Source organism: Salminus brasiliensis, chromosome 2, assembly GCF_030463535.1.
Source record: "Salminus brasiliensis chromosome 2, fSalBra1.hap2, whole genome shotgun sequence".
Classification (NCBI taxonomy): domain Eukaryota; kingdom Metazoa; phylum Chordata; class Actinopteri; order Characiformes; family Bryconidae; genus Salminus; species Salminus brasiliensis.
In genome coordinates, this window is record NC_132879.1 from 1147724 (window position 1) to 1167653 (window position 19930).

Sequence of the window (19930 nt, forward strand, 5' to 3'; positions counted from 1 at the left end):
CAATGCTCCAGCACTTCTTCAACCAGATAGCGCCATCTGGGTGCGTTCTCTGAGACGGGACTTCTTTTCTAGGTGGAAGAATCCGGGTAGCTTGTTCCCAGGCAGTGTCTTCACAGCTGGAACTACTTTTTTACCCTGTATTGGTAGGACTTTTGAAGTTTGATGTAGTAACTAAAACATGATATTAGTTTTTATTAATAATTGTATTATTTGTTTATTAATTGTATGAATAATTTCCTTTTTTAAATAATATATATTATATTTAAATATTTTAAATGATTGTATTAATTTTATTAATAATACTAGAAGCTAAAATTGCAGAACTTGGTTCAAAGACCTGAAGGCCCAACCAATGGGAGAGCTTGTTTGGTAGTATCTGCCCAGACACCACACTAAACTATTGCTGATTGCTGATTGGAAGATTGAACTCTTTTGTTTTCAACCAACAACAAAATAAAATACATACATAATAATATTAGTTTAAATTGATTAAATAATGCTGATTCTTTTACATAATAATAATATCTAGACATCATTAAGCCTGTTCTGAAGGCCTAGAAAGCTCAGATTTATTTAGTGACACATTTAATTTGGTGAATCTTTTACATCTTCTGAAGATTAGATAAGAAAACACAGCTTTTATTAATATTTTATTGTGGAAATTAAGCTTTCCACAGCTTAATTTCACCATGTCCAGCCATCACTGCTTAAAATCCCCATACCTCTGATTCTATTTGATCTATATGATAAAGGACTTATCATAATAGTCTTTTTATTATATTCCATTCAATAAGTTTTTTTTATGTTTAATTCATTGTGTTTTACTTATGAAAGTATAAAGTATATATGTTCTACATGTTCTACATTTATCTACAGCCAAATACACTAACATGAAAAACTTAATTCTAGACGTTTTGCGATGTTTATAACTCATATTTCTCACTTTTTAATATTTGGAAATTACTTTATCATATGTTATTATTTTATATTTAACAAAAGCAAAGTTTTAAATGGTTTATTCAATGTATCAACAAAAACAACAATGCCTTAAATATCTTAAACAATGTCTTTAAAATAGTTTGAATATATCTAATATGTTTTATTATAAAATTGCTGTAAGAATCTAAAGGTTTATATATAAAGACACGTTTACCTGTATAAATGTATTTCATCTATTGGCATTTTTCCAACTTTATTCGCATATATCCTACTTTTTAAAAATGTAAAGGACTTAACATAATAGTCTTTATTATATAGAATCATACCTCTGATTCTATTTGATCTAATTCAATATTTTTTTATATATTTCTATTTCTATTTCAATACATTTCCAGTGTTTATACGCGGAGCTCAGCATCTGCCCATTGACTTCTATTAGGAGCGAGGTTAAGCTAACACCGTTTCTCCACTTCGGAGAAACGTGCCAAAATTCTCGTCTGTGGTTCTGGACCGTACTCTGCGGACGCGACAGATGAAGGCCAGGTTGAAGGAATGTTGGAGTGCCCCTTTAACCACCACACACTCAATCCGTCCACAACCGCACAACCGGCGTCCTGACAATGAAGTAAAGCAGACCTTTGAGCCTCTGGCGGTCATTTCTCCTGGTGTGCCCAGACACATGTGGTGGCCTCTGTGTGTGGTTGTTTTAATTTGTGTTTCTTCCTTCTATGTCCTCCTTATCTATGTTTTGTCTGATGACTTTTCGGGATTGGCACTGGCGGTAGGTTCCCAATTGCTGTTGGATCTTCTTTAAGCCTGCTGCAATGATGTTTTCTTTTCTCTAGCCTCTTGACAACAAACGTACTCCCGTAGAGAACAATATATGTAACTATGCATACAGTACATGTATATCTACACTATATATGTGTGTAACTGTGGTGTATGCACATATATACATCTCTATATATGAATGAATGACTATACGAGCACTTGGTTACGCTTCGACAAGGCTGAACCTCGCTGATTTCTCCCTTCCAGTATGTTTTTCTGATCCTCTACAACCATCAAGGCTCCGGGTCGCAGCTGAGGACGATGTCGGAGCGAAGGCCGCTGAGTTGTTGTTTATTCGTGCCCCTCGGCCCAAACCCCAGAGCACAACAGCAGCCCTCATTTGGCCCACTTGAACTTCTGACTCTGACAAATCAAGTCTGTGGGGGAATTTCCACTCGGCTCATTAGCCGAACAAATTACACACCAAAAAAACTTTCAAACCCTCGACACACTCTTTTCAATCTGCGAGCTCTGGTCCACAAAGGTCACCTGCACCAGAAGATCACCTGGAATTCTCTGAATGAACAGAATGCTCTGGCCTTGATGCCGCCCACCTCCTCAGCGAGCGACTTTTTACTTTTAGCAACTTTTATTTGATTCCTCAGTAAATCCAGCTCATTTTCAGCCTCCTGAAACTCAGACTTTCCTCTGTTTACACTCTTTTACTCCTCCTGGACCAGCAGCCATTCAGAAATCACCTTTAGTAGAGTAATTTATCTAATATTTCTTATTATGAAGTGACTGTAAGAATATAAAGCTTTTTTACATGTTTATAGACACTTCTATTCTTCTGTTTACATGATCTTATCTTATAAAAGTATCCTACTTTAATGGCAGATATACTTTTCCAAAGTCTTTGTAATTATAAATTCAGTAAAGGTGGCTCTAAATATTTGTTTAATGATAACTGATAAATAATAGACTGTAATAAAACATTGTTTTTATACTACTGACAACATTCTATCATTAATATATTATTTCTTATTTCTTACTTTTGAAATATTTGGAAATGACTTATCATACTTACATTACTTACATAATTTATATTCAACAAAAGTACACTTTGAAATGGTTTATTCAATGGTTTAATCAACAAGAACGTTTACAATTAATAATTGGAAATAATTGTTGTATATTATTGTAATTTAAAGTAATATGAGATATTCTAGATGTTATTTTTATTAAAATATGCACAGAACTAATCTATTACGGTCATTTTCTACATTTAACTGCATTCAGGTTATTTTTATATTATTAAATACAATAACACCACCACTACTACTACTACTACTACTACTAATAATAATAATAATAATAATAATAATAATAATAAACAGTAAGAATATTATTAATAATAATAACAACAACAATAATAATAATAATAATAATAATATTGAAAATATTTTTTTAACAATGTCTTTAAAATAGTTTAAATATATATAATATGTGTATAAAGGTGTATATATAAATACAATTGTATCTGTATAAATGTATTTCCTCTGTTGACATTATCCAACTTTATTCACATATATGCTACTTAAAAAATAAAGAACTTATCATAATAGTCTTTATTATATTTTATTCAATACATTTTGTTATGCTCATGTCAATGTGTTTTACTTATGAAAGTATAAAGTATATATGTTCTACATGTTCTACGTTTATCTACAGCCAGATAATTTTTACATTAACATGAAAAACTTAATTCTAGACTTTTTGTATATAACTTATATTTCTCATTTCTCACTTTTTTAATATTTGGATTATTATTGGTTATTATTTTATATTGTTAAATATTCTAAAAGTTTTAAATGGTTTATTCAATGTATCAACAAAAACGACAATGCCTTAAATATCTTAAACAATGTCTTTAAAATAGTTTGAATATATCTAAAATGTCTTATTATAAAATTGCTGTAAGAATATAAAGGTTTATATATAAAGACACTTTTACCTGTATAAATGTATTTCATCTATTGACATTATTCACATATATGCTACTTTTTTAAAAATGTAAAGGATTTATCATAATAGTCTTTATTATATTTCATTCAATACATTTTTATGTTTAATTCAATGTGTCCATTACTGTTTTACTCATTAAAGTATAAAGTAGATATACATATATGTTTTTTAAACAGCAGTTATTAAGATTAAGAAGATCTACATTAATCTACAGAAAGATTCATTTTAAACTATTGGAAATATTCCTTCTAGACTTTTGAAAAAAAAATTGTCTGAAGCAGGCTGGTTTATTATATTCGTATATATTTTCATTATAGTCTCAGAATACTCTATGTGAGCTGACGTCCCCTGCAGTGCTGTAATCTTCTGCAGTGTAAACACCTGGATTGCTGATTGTTGTTGTGTTCCCAGTGCTTGTTACTGAGTTACCGAGTCAGAGTTTCAGGACGCGAGTGTAAATTTGCACTGATCTGATGCAGAAATGTGTAAATCAGTCCAAACTCGTTAGCGGGACACTAATCAGGATTTTCCCCGGCGTCCGTCTGAAATTGCATTAGTTTGGCGATGTCATCATAAATCTGCTGCAAACAGTAAATCAGAGTTGCTAACTGACATGTCGCCATCGGCGCTGTTCTGTCCTGTTGCCGTAGCAACCCTTCACAACCATCAGGCTGTGCAATCAAATTTGCTTAAAAAAATAGAATGAGAGTCTTTCTGATAGGGATGGGACAGTATGGAGAGTTCCTGTGAGATGGGTGGTACTACTGGTGGTAGTACTGGTCTAAAGGGCCCGTGTCCCACCTTTTCCTGGGTTTGGGTTTTCCTGATTTTCCCACTGGAGCTCAGTTAGAGCACATGTGTGGGTTTATGCACTAAAAACAGTCAGAATTCATTTCTAAACAACCATTTTCCAACTTCTCCAATTCCTTTAGAATTACACACACTGTCCCTTTAACACCTATATTTAAATGAGCTCTGTTCTGATTGGCTGTCCTGCAGCTAAACTTTTATAAGCTAAAAGGTGGACATTTGGATTTTGACATTACAAAAATATGCCATTTTACACACACACACATACACACACACACACACACACACATATATATATAGTACCGACTAATTTACCCCATAATTTACCCCTAATCTCCTCCCATTCAGCCTACCACAATTTAGCCCCACCCACTCCCACTGATGTTCTCAGGAGCTTCAGCTCTTTCTGAATGAGGCAGCCAATCAGAACAAAGCTCATTTACATAAAGGCACAGTGTATGTTATTCTATAATATCCTCTAATGTTCAACCTATAACTATTTAGCCCTGCCCACTTCCACTGACATCATATGGAAAGTTTTGGCCTAGACTGCATTCTGAATGAGGTGTGAAACAAGGCAGCCAATCAGAACAGAGCTCATTTACATATATCAGTCTTAAAGACAATGTGTTTAATTGTATAAAATGATCAAATTTTTTAAAACCTACTGTAATTTAGCCCCGCCCACTCCCACTGATGTTCTCAGGAGTGTATCAGCTCTTTCTGAAAGAAGCAGCCAATCAGAACAGAGCTCATTTACATATATCAGTCTTAAAAGCACAGTGGGTTTAATTGTGACTGATAACGAGAAGTTGGTCGTATAGTAATGAGTTATGATTAATTAGATATTATAAATGAATGATATATTAGCCACCATCACTAATTCTGTGGTGAAAGTAAGAATATAATTTATTAAACATAAAACCACACAAATTTATTAAATATTAAATATTTAATATCAGAGGATGTGGACCCTTCAGACATTGAGGACGGTGCGGTTTTTTCCTGCTACCGGCCCTTTAATATTTGGACCAGTGTGACTCTCATCATTAAAATCTGCAGTCGTCCCATCCCTGTTCCCGAGCCCCGACAGTCCTGAAGAGATGAGGACAGTCCAGCCTGGTCGGACATCACTGCCGGAAGCAGGACATTCCCGGGAAAATCTTATTGAGCCCGAGCACACGGTCAGCATGGCTTTGGGAACGATACGGGAAAGAGGAGAAATCAGTCCGGTTCAGCCTTTCGCCCTCACAGAGATGACCCCGACAGCCGGCAGGACAGGCCCCATGTTCCTTTACACCAGCCCTGTTTGTTTTTATTTACCTCCTTGTTTACTGTTTACCACCCTCCGCTGGCATGATGCATACAGAACGCTTCCATGAGCGTGGCGGTCATCATCATGACCAGCCAGTGAGAGTTGTGAGGGGCGGGGTTGCCAGGTTAAAGCACTGTTCTGGGGAAATGAGAATGCCCTGCATGTTTACTGATGAGCAGACTGACCGTTTCTCTTCTGGACCACGACTTTGTTACACTTGAATGAACCGTTAAGCTGCGTTTGCCTCATCTACAGCATGCTTTCTAATGACGATGGATTGAACTCTCATAAAACACAGGGACACCCCCCCTCCCCTCCCCCCTCCCCCTTCCAACACTGACCGGATTGATGCTAGCCTGAAATAACACCAATAACGGAAATCCCCTCTGGACGTTCCACCAGTAGGCTACTTTATTTTCGGCGTATATTTTCAAAGTATATATGCTCAGAATATTCCATAATATATACACAGTTGTTGTTTAAGCTCTCATCTTTTTAAACCCTAGTGAAGAACTTTAAATGTACTTAAAATACATAAAATACTAAAAACAAATACTTAAAAATACTAGAAATATACCAAAATATCTTAAAATGCTAAAGAAATTACTTAAACAAATACTAGAAAAATAATCTAAAATCTAAAAATGTATAAATGATTAAATAATAAATAAATAATAAATTGTAAATATTTATTATTTAGTATATATTTTAAAAACACCTTAGATTTAACCCCAGATTCAGTCAATCAGCCTAGACATATTTGATATCCGACGTGTGCTTCTATAGTTTAAAACTAGAGATGCTAGGCTAACGTTGCTAACAAACACTGGACTTAGACTGTCACCAATTTACTCTTAGCTTGAATGTTTAAAGAAGGCTTAGCCGTTCTGTTTAACTTGCTCACATAGATTTCTAAAAGGTTTTTGAAGCAAATAAATGACGTTTTTACGGAGATGAGATCGGTGACAGTCTGAATCCAGGGTTTATTGGCAACGTTAGCCTAGCATCCCCTGTCGTAAGCTAAAGAAGCACACATCAGAAACCATGACATCATGTCTTGGCTGATCTACTGAATCTGGGTTGACTGAATATTTCTGAACGGAGCGCTACTTCAGCCTGACTCGCTAACATTTCGCAAATTATGTAAATACTACATGGTTGGTCACGCATAAACCTTGTATCTTTATTTTGGACGTTTTTCACGTTTCTTCATAATGTGAATCTGGCAGTTGTTTTTTATACTGTATCAGAATTTCCTGACGAACGGACCAATAGAAATGCTCCAAAATGAGCTGGAAGGGAATATTTTTACATTGACTTCCATTGAAAGTTCAGAAGGTTTTTACCTCCTCCTGTAAAGCTGCACATTTCGGAGGCACCACCAATCGCCATGACTCTCAGCTTCCTCAGCGAGGCTCCCTGATCCTGGATTTCACTCAGGATTACGCTACAATATGTGAAAGTGTCACGATCTCACTTTCACACCAACGAACCAAAACAGACCATAATCAGAGAGCTAGACAACAATTATTGGTATCTAATAATATTCTGAGCGTGTATTTATGGTGGCTTGCACTCCTGGTGGAACGTCTTTGGTATTACACTGCTCTTGCAAAGCATTTGATCTGCCCACCCACACCTCCCTCCCCCAGCTCACATCCACCCTGTGTAGACTAGTAGGCACCCGCAGACTGACACTGGGGGTCGGGGTGGGGTTTCACAGCCCAAAGCTATGTATCCATCACCGAGCATGTCCTGGTGTTAACCGCTGTGGTGTTTTTAGTGCTTGGCCCCCTATATTGCAAGCAGGCTGGTTCCGGGCAGCAGGCCGGCGGTCATCTGTAGCCGGACTGACTGTTGGCTGGGTGTCTCCTTCAGGCCCTGAAGGATGAAGACGAAGTGGAAACAGGGTTGACGGAGAACGAGAAGGAGGCGGAGCCTAAGGAGCAGGAAAAACTAGGCAAATTACAATACTCCTTGGATTACAATTTCACCGAGAACACGGTAAGGCTCGTTGTCGAGAGCGTGTCGCGTGGCGCCGCAGTGTGTTGTGGTGGTTTTTTTGTGCAAATTCTTTTCTTAATACATCCTGTTTGTAAGTACGGTCACTTTGTTGTCTTCGTGTCTAAAATACACGATATGGACAAAAGTATTGGGACACACCTTAATCTTAACCCTAGTCCTGCAGTCGGCCTTTCCTCCACACGTCAGTGAAAGAACGGGAGGTTCTGAAGAGCTCACTGAACTCCAGCGTGGTTCTGTATGTAATAGGAGACTCCGCTGCACCAACGACAACAAGTCAGCTGGTGAAATTTCCTCCCTCCTAGATCTTCCTCCATCAGCTGTGAGTGGTGTTATTATTGAACAGTGGAAGAGTTTAGGAGGAACAGCTCACAGAGAGCAGCTCAGCCACCGAGTGTCTGTCAGACCACGTAAAGTTACAGAGCGGGGTCAGGGCCGAGTGCTGAGCTCAGAGCAGAGTGCAGAAAAGCCTCCAGACCTGCTGCTGCTGGTAGAGCTTAGAGCAAAGGGGGACCAGCTCCATACAAATACAGCCTATGGGTTTAGAACGGGACGTCAGAAAAGCTCCTGTAGGTGGAATGTGTAGGTGTCCCAATACTTTTGTCCATATCGTGTATCTCACAGAATTGGTTTTACTGTGTTCTTAAGTTTGACATGTGCTCAAGTTAGCTTTCAAGCAAGCCGCTGAAGCTTGCTAGCATGTTACTTGGCTTAGCTCGCTCTCCTCAAAGCTTGTGGAGGTGTTTCGTTTAGTAATCTCTAAAACGACTCGATCATGTGATTTCTGGCACTATATGGCTCACTGTTATCTAGAACATGAGCATTATTAGCTACATTAGCATAGCTACAAACAATCGCAGGATCCTGAAGCCTGAAATGTGTCCATACTTTAGTCTCTACAGTGAGACATATCGTGTCAGATCATTAAAGATCACCGAACACCTCCACACAGATTGAGGAGAGTCAATGTGCAGTTAGCATCATGCTAATTGGGGTACATAAACTTCTATTGCTTGCTAGCTACATTAATATTGTGGCTCCAGGATACAACTAAAGAGGCTCCAAACATGACAAATGAATCAGGGATCTCAGAATCTGAAGGTACTGCGCAATCATCACACTGAGGTTGTCACACATGTGGACAAAATTGTTGGTACCCCTCGGTTAACGAAAGAAAAACCCACAATGGTCAGAAATAACTGGAATCTGACATAAGTAATAATAAATGAAAATGTTATGAAAATTAACCAATGGAAGTCAGACATTGCTTTTCAACCATGCTTCAACAGAATTATTAAAAAAAATAAACTTATGGCCCGGACAGAAATGATGATACCCTTAACTTAATATTTTGTTGCACAACCTTTTGAGGCAATCACTGCAATCAAACGATTCCTGTAACTGTCAGTGAGACTTCTGCACCTCTCAGCAGGTATTTTGGCCCACTCCTCATGAGCAAACTGCTCCAGTTGTCTCAGGTTTGAAGGTGCCTTTTCCAGACGGCATGTTTCAGCTCCTTCCAAAGATGCTCAATAGGATTTAGGTCAGGGCTCATAGAAGGCCACTTCAGCATAGTCCAATGTTTTCCTCTTAGCCATTCTTGGGTGTTTTTAGCTGTGTGTTTTGGGTCATCATCCTGTTGCAAGACCCATGACCTGTGACTGAGACCAAGCTATCTGACATTGGGCAGCACATTTCTCTCTAGAATCACTTGATAGTCTTGAGATTTCATTGTACCCTGCACAGATTCAAGACACCCTGTGCCAGATGCAGCAAAGCAGCCCCAGAACATAACAGAGCCTCCTCCATGTTTCACAGTAGGGACAGTGTTACATTTTTCCGTCTGTGAACATAGAGCTGATGTGTCTTGGCAAAAAGTTCCATTTTTGTCTCATCTGTCCATAGGACATTCTCCCAGAAGACTTTAGGGCTTGTCAACATGTAGTTTGGTAAATTCCAGTCTGGCTTTTTTATGATTTGTTTTCAACAATTGTGTCCCCTTGGTCGTCTCCCATGAAGTCCACTTTGGCTCAAACAACAATGGATGGCCCGATCTGACACTGATGTTCCTTGAGCTTGAAGTTCACCTATAATCTCTTTAGAAGTTTTTCTGGGCTCTTTTGTTATCATTCGTATTATCTGTCTCTTTGATTTGTCATCAGTTTTCATCCTGTGGCCACGTCCAGGAAGGTTGGCTACAAATTAAATTTCTGAATAATGTGTAACTGTGGTCACAGGAACATCAAGCTGCTTGAAGATGGTCTTATAACCTTTACCTTTAACATACTTGTCTCTAATCTCCTGAGATGTCTCTTTCCTTCACTTCCTCTGGTCCATGTTGAGTGTGGTACACACCATGTCACCAAACAGCACAGTGACTACCTGTAGCCCTATATATAGGCCCACTGTCTGATTACAAGATCGTAGACACCTATGATGCTAATTAGTGGACACACCTTGATTTAACATGTCCCTTTGGTCACATTTTTTAGGGGTACCATCATTTTTTGTCCAGGCCTGTTTAATGAGTTTATTTTAAAAATAATTCTGTTGAAGAAATGGTTCAAAATAATTTTTCATTTGTTCATTTTCATAGAATTTTTATTTATTATTACTTTTGTCAGATTTAAGTTATTTCTGTGACCATTGTGGGTTTTTCTTTTATTAACTCAGGGGTACCAACAATTTTGTCCATGTGTGTGTTGCATGGGTTCCATTGTGCCACCAAAATAGCTCTGACACCTCGAGGCATGGGCTCCACAAGACCTCTGACGGTGCACACGCACAGCTCGTCTAGTCGCTGTAGAGAAGTCAGGCGTTGGCTAGAGGGGTTTATGTAAAGCCCCCCAGCATTGAGCTGTGGAACAGTGGAGGAACTGTGTTCTCTGGAATGATGGTGGTGGTGGAGCTCCATCCAGTACTTTCGGATGGGCTGAGTTTGGGAGTTGGGAATGAGGTCCTGACCTCACTCATGCTTTTGTCGCTGAATGCAGCAATCAAATCCTCACAGCAATGCTGCTTCAAAATCTAGTAGAAAGCCTTTATCCCTGGACAGTAGAGACAGTTACTCTAACAAAAGCAGGATAAAAAAGAAATAATGAATGAGAAGGTGTCCCAATACTTTTGTCATTTGCACCAGACAGGGTTCTACTATTGTCCAGGTCTCAGTGACTGAGAAGCACTCACTCGCCCTCAATAAAGTGAAGGATCAGCTCAGATTCTCTATAACTCTCTCCCTCTCTCTCTCTCTCTGAGGAGCTGATAAATATCCTCTTGGCAGATGTTAGCTGGCAGATAATTGAAGCAGTGCGTGAAAGTGGAGCAACTCCACCAGCAGCTTCCCTCCATAAACAAACCTGACAGAGTCAGATTATCTACTCTCAGCCATCACACACACACTCACACTCAGGTCTCAGTCACACACACACACACACACACACACACACACACACAGAGGATTTAAGCCTTTCGAAGCTCCAAAACCATCTTTTTCTTCCCTTTTCCTCTCCTTCATTTAAGGAAAAGTCAGCTGGTTATTTACTCAGCCAGGCTTAGAACCCATCAGCTTTCAGCCCCAGAGAACCCCCCCCCCCAAATCTGGAGCATTAGGCTTAACCTGGCTACTCCTACAGTTCTTACTTACTACATCATTATTTAATCGTAGCATATTTTGATTTTGAGTTCATTTAAATTCATCATGTGATTACATAATTAACTACAGCATCTAACAATCAGCAGCTCAGCTTTCACCAGTGCTAACAATCAGCAGCTCAGCTTTCACCAGCGCTAACTATAAGCAGCTCAGCTTTCACCAGCACTAACAATCAGCAGCTCAGCTTTCACCAGCACTAACAATCAGCAGCCCAGCTTGTACCAACACTTCAGCAGCTCTGCTTTCACTAACACTTACATTTAGCAGCTTTTCTTTGATCAGCACTAACAGTCAGCATCGTCAATAGCACTAGCAGCTTAGCTTTCAACATCACTAACATTCAGAACCTCAGCTTTCACCAGCACTAACAATCAGCAGCTCAGCTTTCACCAGCATTAACAATCAGCAGCTTAGCTTTCAACATCACTAACGTTTAGCAGCTTAGCTTTCAACAGCACTAACAATCAGCAGCTCAGCTTTCACCAACACTAACAATCAGCAGCTTAGCTTTCAACATCACTAACGTTTAGCAGCTTAGCTTTCAACAGCACTAACAATCAGCAGCTCAGCTTACACCAGCACTAACAATAAGCAGCTCAGCTTTCACCAACACTAACAATAAGCAGCTCAGCTTTCACCAGCACTAACAATAAGCAGCTTAGCTTTCACCAAAACTAATATTCAGAAGCTCAGCTGTCACCAGTGCTAACAATAAGCAGCTTAGCTTTCACCAATGCTAACAGTTAGCAGATTAGCTTTCACCAACACTTCAGCAACTCTGCTTTCACTAGCACTTACATTTAGCAGCTTTGCTTTGATCAGCAGTAACAGTCAGCAGCCCAGCTTTCATCAGCATTTACAATAAACAGCTCAGCTTTTAGGAGCACTAATAATCAGTAGCCTAGCTTTCACCAGTACCAACATCTAGCAGCTCATCTTTCAGGAACACTAACATTCAGCTGTCCAGCCTTTACCAGAGCTAACATTTAGTATCTCAGCTTTCACCAGCAGTAACATTTAGCAGCCCATTGTCAACAGCACTAGCAGCTCAGCTTTCTCCAGTACTAACAATCAGCAGCTCAACTTTCACCAACACTAACAATCAGCAGCTCAGCTTTCACCAGCCCTAACAATCAGCAGCTCAACTTTCACCAACACTAACAATCAGCAGCTCAACTTTCACCAACACTAACAATCAGCAGCTCAGCTTTCACCAGCACTAACAATCAGCAGCTCAACTTTCACCAACACTAACAATCAGCAGCTCAGCTTTCACCAGCACTAACAATTAGCAGCTCAACTTTCACCAACACTAACAATCAGCAGCTCAGCTTTCACCAGCCCTAACAATCAGCAGCTCAACTTTCACCAACACTAACAATCAGCAGCTCAGCTTTCACCAACACTAACAATCAGCAGCTCAGCTTTCACCAACACTAACAATCAGCAGCTCAGCTTTCACCAGTACTAACAATCAGCAGCTCAGCTTTCACCAGCCCTAACAATCAGCAGCTCAGCTTTCACCAACACTAACAATCAGCAGCTCAGCTTTCACCAACACTAACAATCAGCAGCTCAGCTTTCACCAGTACTAACAATCAGCAGCTCAGCTTTCACCAGCACTAACAATCAGCAGCTCAGCTTTCACCAGCCCTAACAATCAGCAGCCCAGCTTTCACCAACACTAACAATCAGCAGCTCAGCTTTCACCAGTACTAACAATCAGCAGCTCAGCTTTCACCAGTACTAACAATCAGCAGCTCAGCTTTCACCAGCACTAACAATCAGCAGCTCAGCTTTCACCAGTACTAACAATCAGCAGCTCAGCTTTCACCAGCACTAACAATCAGCAGCTCAGCTTTCACCAGCCCTAACAATCAGCAGCTCAGCTTTCACCAGCACTAACAATCAGCAGCTCAGCTTTCACCAGCCCTAACAATCAGCAGCTCAGCTTTCACCAGCACTAACAATCAGCAGCTCAGCTTTCACCAACACTAACAATCAGCAGCTCAGCTTTCACCAACACTAACAATCAGCAGCTCAGCTTTCACCAACACTAACAATCAGCAGCCCAGCTTTTACCAACACTTCAGCAGCTCAGCTCTCACTATCTTTAACAATCAGCAGCTTGGGACTGCCATATCATTAACACTACATATTGTGGCAATGCATCAGAAACAGACAGCACTTCAGCATGTAGTCTCCAGAAATATCATTAAAGTCCAGCTATTTGGTTTTAGAGAGACACATTGGAGCTTAGCTAGCTAGCAACACCAAAACATCAGAAACCAGTGCGCTTAGCTGGCTAGTCGGCTTAAACGTTTGCACTGTGTAAGCTAAGCTGTGACTTGGTGTTTGTCTAGCTAACTAAATGAATGATTTCTACTGAAAGCAGGCTTCAGGACTCAGCACACTTCGATGGAAAATAACACAATGGCTCTTTTCCCCTGGAGACTCTAACTCAACTACAGCAGACATGAAACCACCCAGGCGGCATCAGCATGACCCAGATACAGCTCGAAGAAACCACACACATAGAAAAAAATACACCAGAGAGCGCAGGAGCCCAATAAAGCAGTCCTACAGAGAGGGATGTGAGGAGAGAGGGGTGGAGAGGAAGATAGAGCCACAACAGGGAGGCCTGAACTAAGCCCAGCCATTGTTTAAGGGTAATCTAGCTTTTCCAGCCCAGTAGAGCAAGGTAGGTGGGGTACAGAGGGGGAACAATGGGAGATGCTACATGAGGAGAAAAGTCACACTGATTGCAGCTGAATTAACCAGCGATGAGGGCTAGCCTGCTGAGGCAAGGGCAGAAATAATTGGGGGCACTGCATTAGTATTTAAGCCGTTAAACAACATTTAGACATCATAGCATTAGGCTTACATTCCTCTTAGTCACATCAGTTAAATGTCAGTCAGGTAAATACCAGCACTAACAATCAGCAGCTGAGCTTTCACCAGCACTAACAATCAGCAGCTCAGCTTTCACCAGCACTAACAATCAGCAGCTGAGCTTTCACCAGCACTAACAGTTAGCAGCTCAGCTTTCACCAGCACTAACAATCAGCAGCTCAGCTTTCACCAGCACTAACAATCAGCAGCTGAGCTTTCACCAGCACTAACAATCAGCAGCTCAGCTTTCACCAGCCCTAACAATCAGCAGCTCAGCTTTCACCAGCACTAACAATCAGCAGCTCAGCTTTCACCAGCCCTAACAATCAGCAGCTCAGCTTTCACCAGCACTAACAATCAGCAGCTGAGCATTCACCAGCACTAACAACCAGCAGCTCAGCTTTCACCAGCCCTAACAATCAGCAGCTCAGCTTTCACCAGCACTAACAATCAGCAGCTGAGCATTCACCAGCACTAACAATCAGCAGCTCAGCTTTCACCAGCACTAACAATCAGCAGCTGAGCTTTCACCAGCACTAACAATCAGCAGCTCAGCTTACACCAGCACTAACAGTTAGCAGCTCAGCTTTTACCAGCACTAACAATCAGCAGCTGAGCTTTCACCAGCACTAACAATCAGCAGCTTAGCTTTCACCAGCACTAACAATCAGCAGCTGAGCTTTCACCAGCACTAACAATCAGCAGCTTAGCTTTCACCAGCACTAACAATCAGCAGCTCAGCTTACACCAGCACTAACAGTTAGCAGCTCAGCTTTTACCAGCACTAACAGTTAGCAGCTCAGCATTCACCAGCACTAACAATCAGCAGCTCAGCTTACACCAGCACTAACAGTTAGCAGCTAAGCTTTCACCAGCACTAACAATCAGCAGCCCGGCTTTCACCTGCACTAAAATTAAGTAACTCCGCTTCCAACAACGCTAACAATCAGCAGCTAAGCTTTCACCAGCACTAACGGGGCAGTGGTGGCTCAGCGGTTAGAGCGCCGGGATATCGATAACAGGGTTGTGGGTTCGATTCCCGGGCTCGGCAAGCTGCCACTGTTGGGCCCTTGAGCAAGGCCCTTTACCCTCTCTGCTCCCCGGGCGCTGGAGTTGGCTGCCCACCGCTCTGGGTGTGTGTGTGTACTCACTGCCCCTAACACGTGTGTGTGTGTGAGTGTGTTCACTACCAGATGGGTTAAATGCGGAGGACACATTTCGCTGTACAGTCCACACTGTACAGTGACGAATACGTGGACCTTTACCTTTACCTTTAACATTGAGCAGCTTAGCCGTCAACATCACTAACATTCAGTTACTCATTTTTCACAAGTATTTAGAATTCAGTAGCTTGGCTTTCACCAGCACTACCAGTTAGCAGCCCAGTATTTCCAAACACTTACAATCAGCAGCTCGGCTTTCACCAGCACTAACAATTAGCAGCTCAGCTTTCACCAACATTCAGCAGTTCTGGACACACCTAACCTTTAATGTGATTTAGTATTGCTACAATAAAAGTGTCCTTTATGCATATATTGTCATAAATGGCATAATATATATAAAAATGAGATTCCAGACTTATAGAACTATAGTGTAGATTAGCAACAGATTATTAAAGGCTTTATTTATTAGCCTGCTAATGCTAGCACAACATATCAAGAGCTAATATCCACATAATTACAACCACACAGCAAATTGGACACATGCAGTCTTCCTCACAAAGTTATTTCCAGCTAAAATTTCTCCCACTGTCAGTAATTTCAGTGTTCCAGCTTACAGCTGAAGACAAATTGTGTGCAGCTAACCCGCCGAGAACAACCACGTCTTTCTCTCTTACTCTGAGCTGTGAAACGCTTTGATGGCCTGCAGAGGCGGGAGAAGGTTATTATTCGCTAAATCCCATCAGGCCCGGCCTCCTATCTGTGTCTGAATCGAAAAAAGCCAATAAACAAACCTGTCCAATCTCTGCGAGCACTGCAGTCCACCTCCATCACACATATAACAGCTAGTTAGGCTAAAACTAGACACACTGAATTGACAAAAGTATTGGGACAGCTGCTCATTGATTTGTTTCTTCTGAAATCAAGGGTATTAAATAGGTTTATCCTGCTTTTGTTGGAGGCTTTCATCTGAAGGCTTCCTACTAGATTTTATGAGGAGCATTGCTGTGAGGATTTGATTGCATTCAGCAACAAGAGTGTTAGAGAGGTCAGGATTTGGATGATCAGAACCCTACGCCATCCCCAATGTCCCAGCTCATAAGGTTTTAGATGGAGCACCACCACCATCATTCCACTGCTCCACAGCTCAATGCTGGAGGGCTTTATATACACCCCTCTAGCCCACGCCTGGCATTAGGCAGCACGGTGCCAATAGGCTCATCTAGTTTATCTGCTCCTGCAGAGAGTCTATTCTGTTGGCTGTGCTTCTCTCTACAGGGACTAGACAAGCTGTGTGTGCACATTTGCACGTCCACAAACATTTGGACATGTAGTGTAAAGGCCAAATAGGTTCTGTAGTACCGAAAAGAGTTCTTTGAGAGTCCTTGAGTGTTCATGGTTCTCTACAGCAGACAGGTCTGAATCTGAGACACTCAAACTGTGAGGTTCTAGACAATGACTGGCTCAGAACATCTCCAAAAAAATCAGCAAGCAGTTCCTGTGGGGTGTTCAAATGAAGCACCAATGAGGAGTCATGGGCACCAAGGACTCCTCATTGGTGCTCATAGAGGCCCCGCCCACCTCACGGCTCACAGGCCCTGAAGGATCTGCTGCTAACGTTAGTCTTGGTGCTCTTAGACAGGTGGTTTTAATGTTATGGCTGATGGGTGTCATTTGTCACTCTCTGTCACGGATCCTCTGTGCTTTCTGTTTTGACACGCCAGGTTCCATCACTTATTTTTAGATGATCAGACATCATGCAGGGTTTGTCCAGTTTTGGCTTCACACCAGTCACAACTCATTCACGGCCTCATGAATGAAGCTGACAGCCGAGCTGGACGTGTGTGTGTGTATGTGTGTGTGTGTGTGTGTGTTGAAAATGACAGCGTTCACATTTCTGGTGAAGTCTAATACTCTCACTGAGCAGCAGATGAAAAAGCCAGCTGACAGGAAGATATACGCAGTCAAATCTGGTTGACAGCGCTAATCTGTCTGTGGTGATAATCATGAGCAGGGGTAAATATTAAAGAGAAATTCCATCAAATTCTAAACCAATTCTGCAAAACTCTGAATGTGAGAGGAGCTCATTCTGAGGAATGAGCTACACATTCTGAAGCTACACGAGTCTTCTGAGCTTTTTATGGAATGATGATGATGATGATGATGATGATGATGGTAAAATAGTGAATAGTGAATCTCCACTAATCCAGTTTTCTTTAGGGACTACTTTCTGTAGCCGCACTACACCCTAAAGGCAGCATGTATCCCTCCACCATTTTAATGATCTGGTTCTAAAAGCAGGTTCTAGAGCCGAACTCTTCTCAGAACTCTGGTAGAACAGTGTCTCAGGCATCAGGCAGCGTCTTCATCACCATTAGGTGAAGAACTTTCTGTGAGGAGCTTTTATTATTAGAGCTTCAGCTCCACTGTAGAACTCCAGCTCTGACTGGGGGGAGGTTATCTAGAACCCAGCGTTCCACACCACCAAACCCCCCAAACCTCCACTCTGAATGAGTCTGAATGACGACTCAGGTTAAAAAACTGATGCAGTTTTCGTTTGAAGTACTTTGGTGTGAAAAAAGTGGGCGGAGCCTAACTAAGAACTAAATGATAGGTTCCACAGCGGAGTGATCTGTGTTATTGGTCAGTGTGTGTGTGTGTGATGTCGGGTTGATTGGACAGTGATTGACTGACCACAGGATCCAAAAAGGCATGTCTGGTACACCGGAGCCACGAAGCTAATGTAGCTAACAAGTAATGCAAGCTTATGTACACCAATTAGCATGGAGCTAACTGCAGGCCTCAATCATCACATGCTCTCCTCAAACTGTGGGGAGGTGTTCGGGTCATCTCTAATAGACTTGATTATGTGGTTTCTAAAACAGTGTGGCTCACTGTTATCTAGAACATGGACTAGAGTGTAGATCATGGAGTGTAGGCCCCTAATCCCATCACTCTAAGCGAGTCTATTAGAGACTGTGGTGAGCATTAGCATACTGCATACACAGTCAGTGAAGCATTATGGTTAAGGGGGTGTACACCATGAGGGACCCTGGAGGGCCTGAAGGGTTTGCGTTCATGCTCGTAGCCTGACCATTATACTTTTGACCTTTGACCTCCAGCTCATAGTTGGGATCATCCAGGCGGCCGAGCTGCCGGCCATGGACATGGGCGGCACGTCTGACCCTTACGTGAAGGTCTACCTGCTGCCCGATAAGAAGAAGAAGTTTGAGACTAAAGTCCACAGGAAGACCCTGAACCCCACCTTCAACGAGCAGTTCACCTTCAAGGTAAGCAGCACTACAAACGGGTACCCCACCCCACCTAACTCCGCCCCCAGGTTTCTGGGAGACCCTTTGGACTGTTTGTGAGGGAAGGTGGGTGACCACTATGGCGCAGTGCTACACAAGTCAAGATGCCATTAAAGGAACCACTTCTATTCGTAAAATGTTACCATGGAAACAGGTGTAACATACCCATGGAAATGGGTGCAGCATATACATTTAAATGGGCGTAGTATTAATTGCATTAAGTAGCATTAATAGCATTGCTATTGAACCAACATAACCATGGAGATGGGTGTAGCATAGACACATTGTGTAACCATGATATTGGGTGTCTTTGGAAATGGGTGTAGCCTAATCAAAAAAGTGGGTGTATCATATCTATTTAAATGGGTGTGGCTTCATTGTTAAAAGGGGTGTGGCCTAATCATAGAAATGCGGAGCATAACCTTGGAAATTGGTGTAGCATAGCCACTGACAAGTACCTATATATAGTGTAGCCATGCAAATAAACATACTGTAACCATGGAAATAGGCGTACTGTAACCATGGAAATGAGTGCATCATGTAGTGTAACTGTAGACATGGATGTAACATAACCATGTAGTGCAAACATGGAAATGGGTGTAGTGTAACCATGGAAATGGATGTAACATAACCATGTAGTGTAACCATGGAAATGGGTGTAGCGTAACCATGGAAATGGATGTAACATGACAATGGAAATGGGTGTAGATTACCCAGGGAAATGAATGTAACATAACCATGTAATGCAACCATGAAAATGGGTGTAGCATAACCATGTACTGTAACCATGGAAATGAATGTAACATAACCATGTAGCATAACCATGGAAATGAGTGTAGCTTAACCATGGAAAAGTGTGTAGATTAACCATGGAAATGAATGAAACATAACCGTGTAGTGCAACCATGGAAATGGGTGTAGCGTAACCATGTACCGTAACCATGGACATGGGTGTAGCATAATAATGTAGCGTAACCATGGAAATGGGTGTAGCGGAACCATGGACATGGGTGTAGCATAACTGTGTAGCGTA

At 41.2% G+C, this 19930-nt stretch overlaps 1 protein-coding gene across 1 annotated transcript in view; it reads left to right on the forward strand.

Moving 5' to 3' along the window:
- The window catches only part of syt1a (synaptotagmin Ia), a 140974-nt gene that overhangs the window by 87586 nt on the left and 33458 nt on the right, over window positions 1-19930 (forward strand). Inside the window, exons 4-5 of the mRNA XM_072674066.1 lie at window positions 7739-7864; window positions 18709-18876. Of these exons, the coding sequence (XP_072530167.1) occupies window positions 7739-7864; window positions 18709-18876 (294 nt within the window). The remainder of the gene's footprint in view (window positions 1-7738; window positions 7865-18708; window positions 18877-19930) is intronic.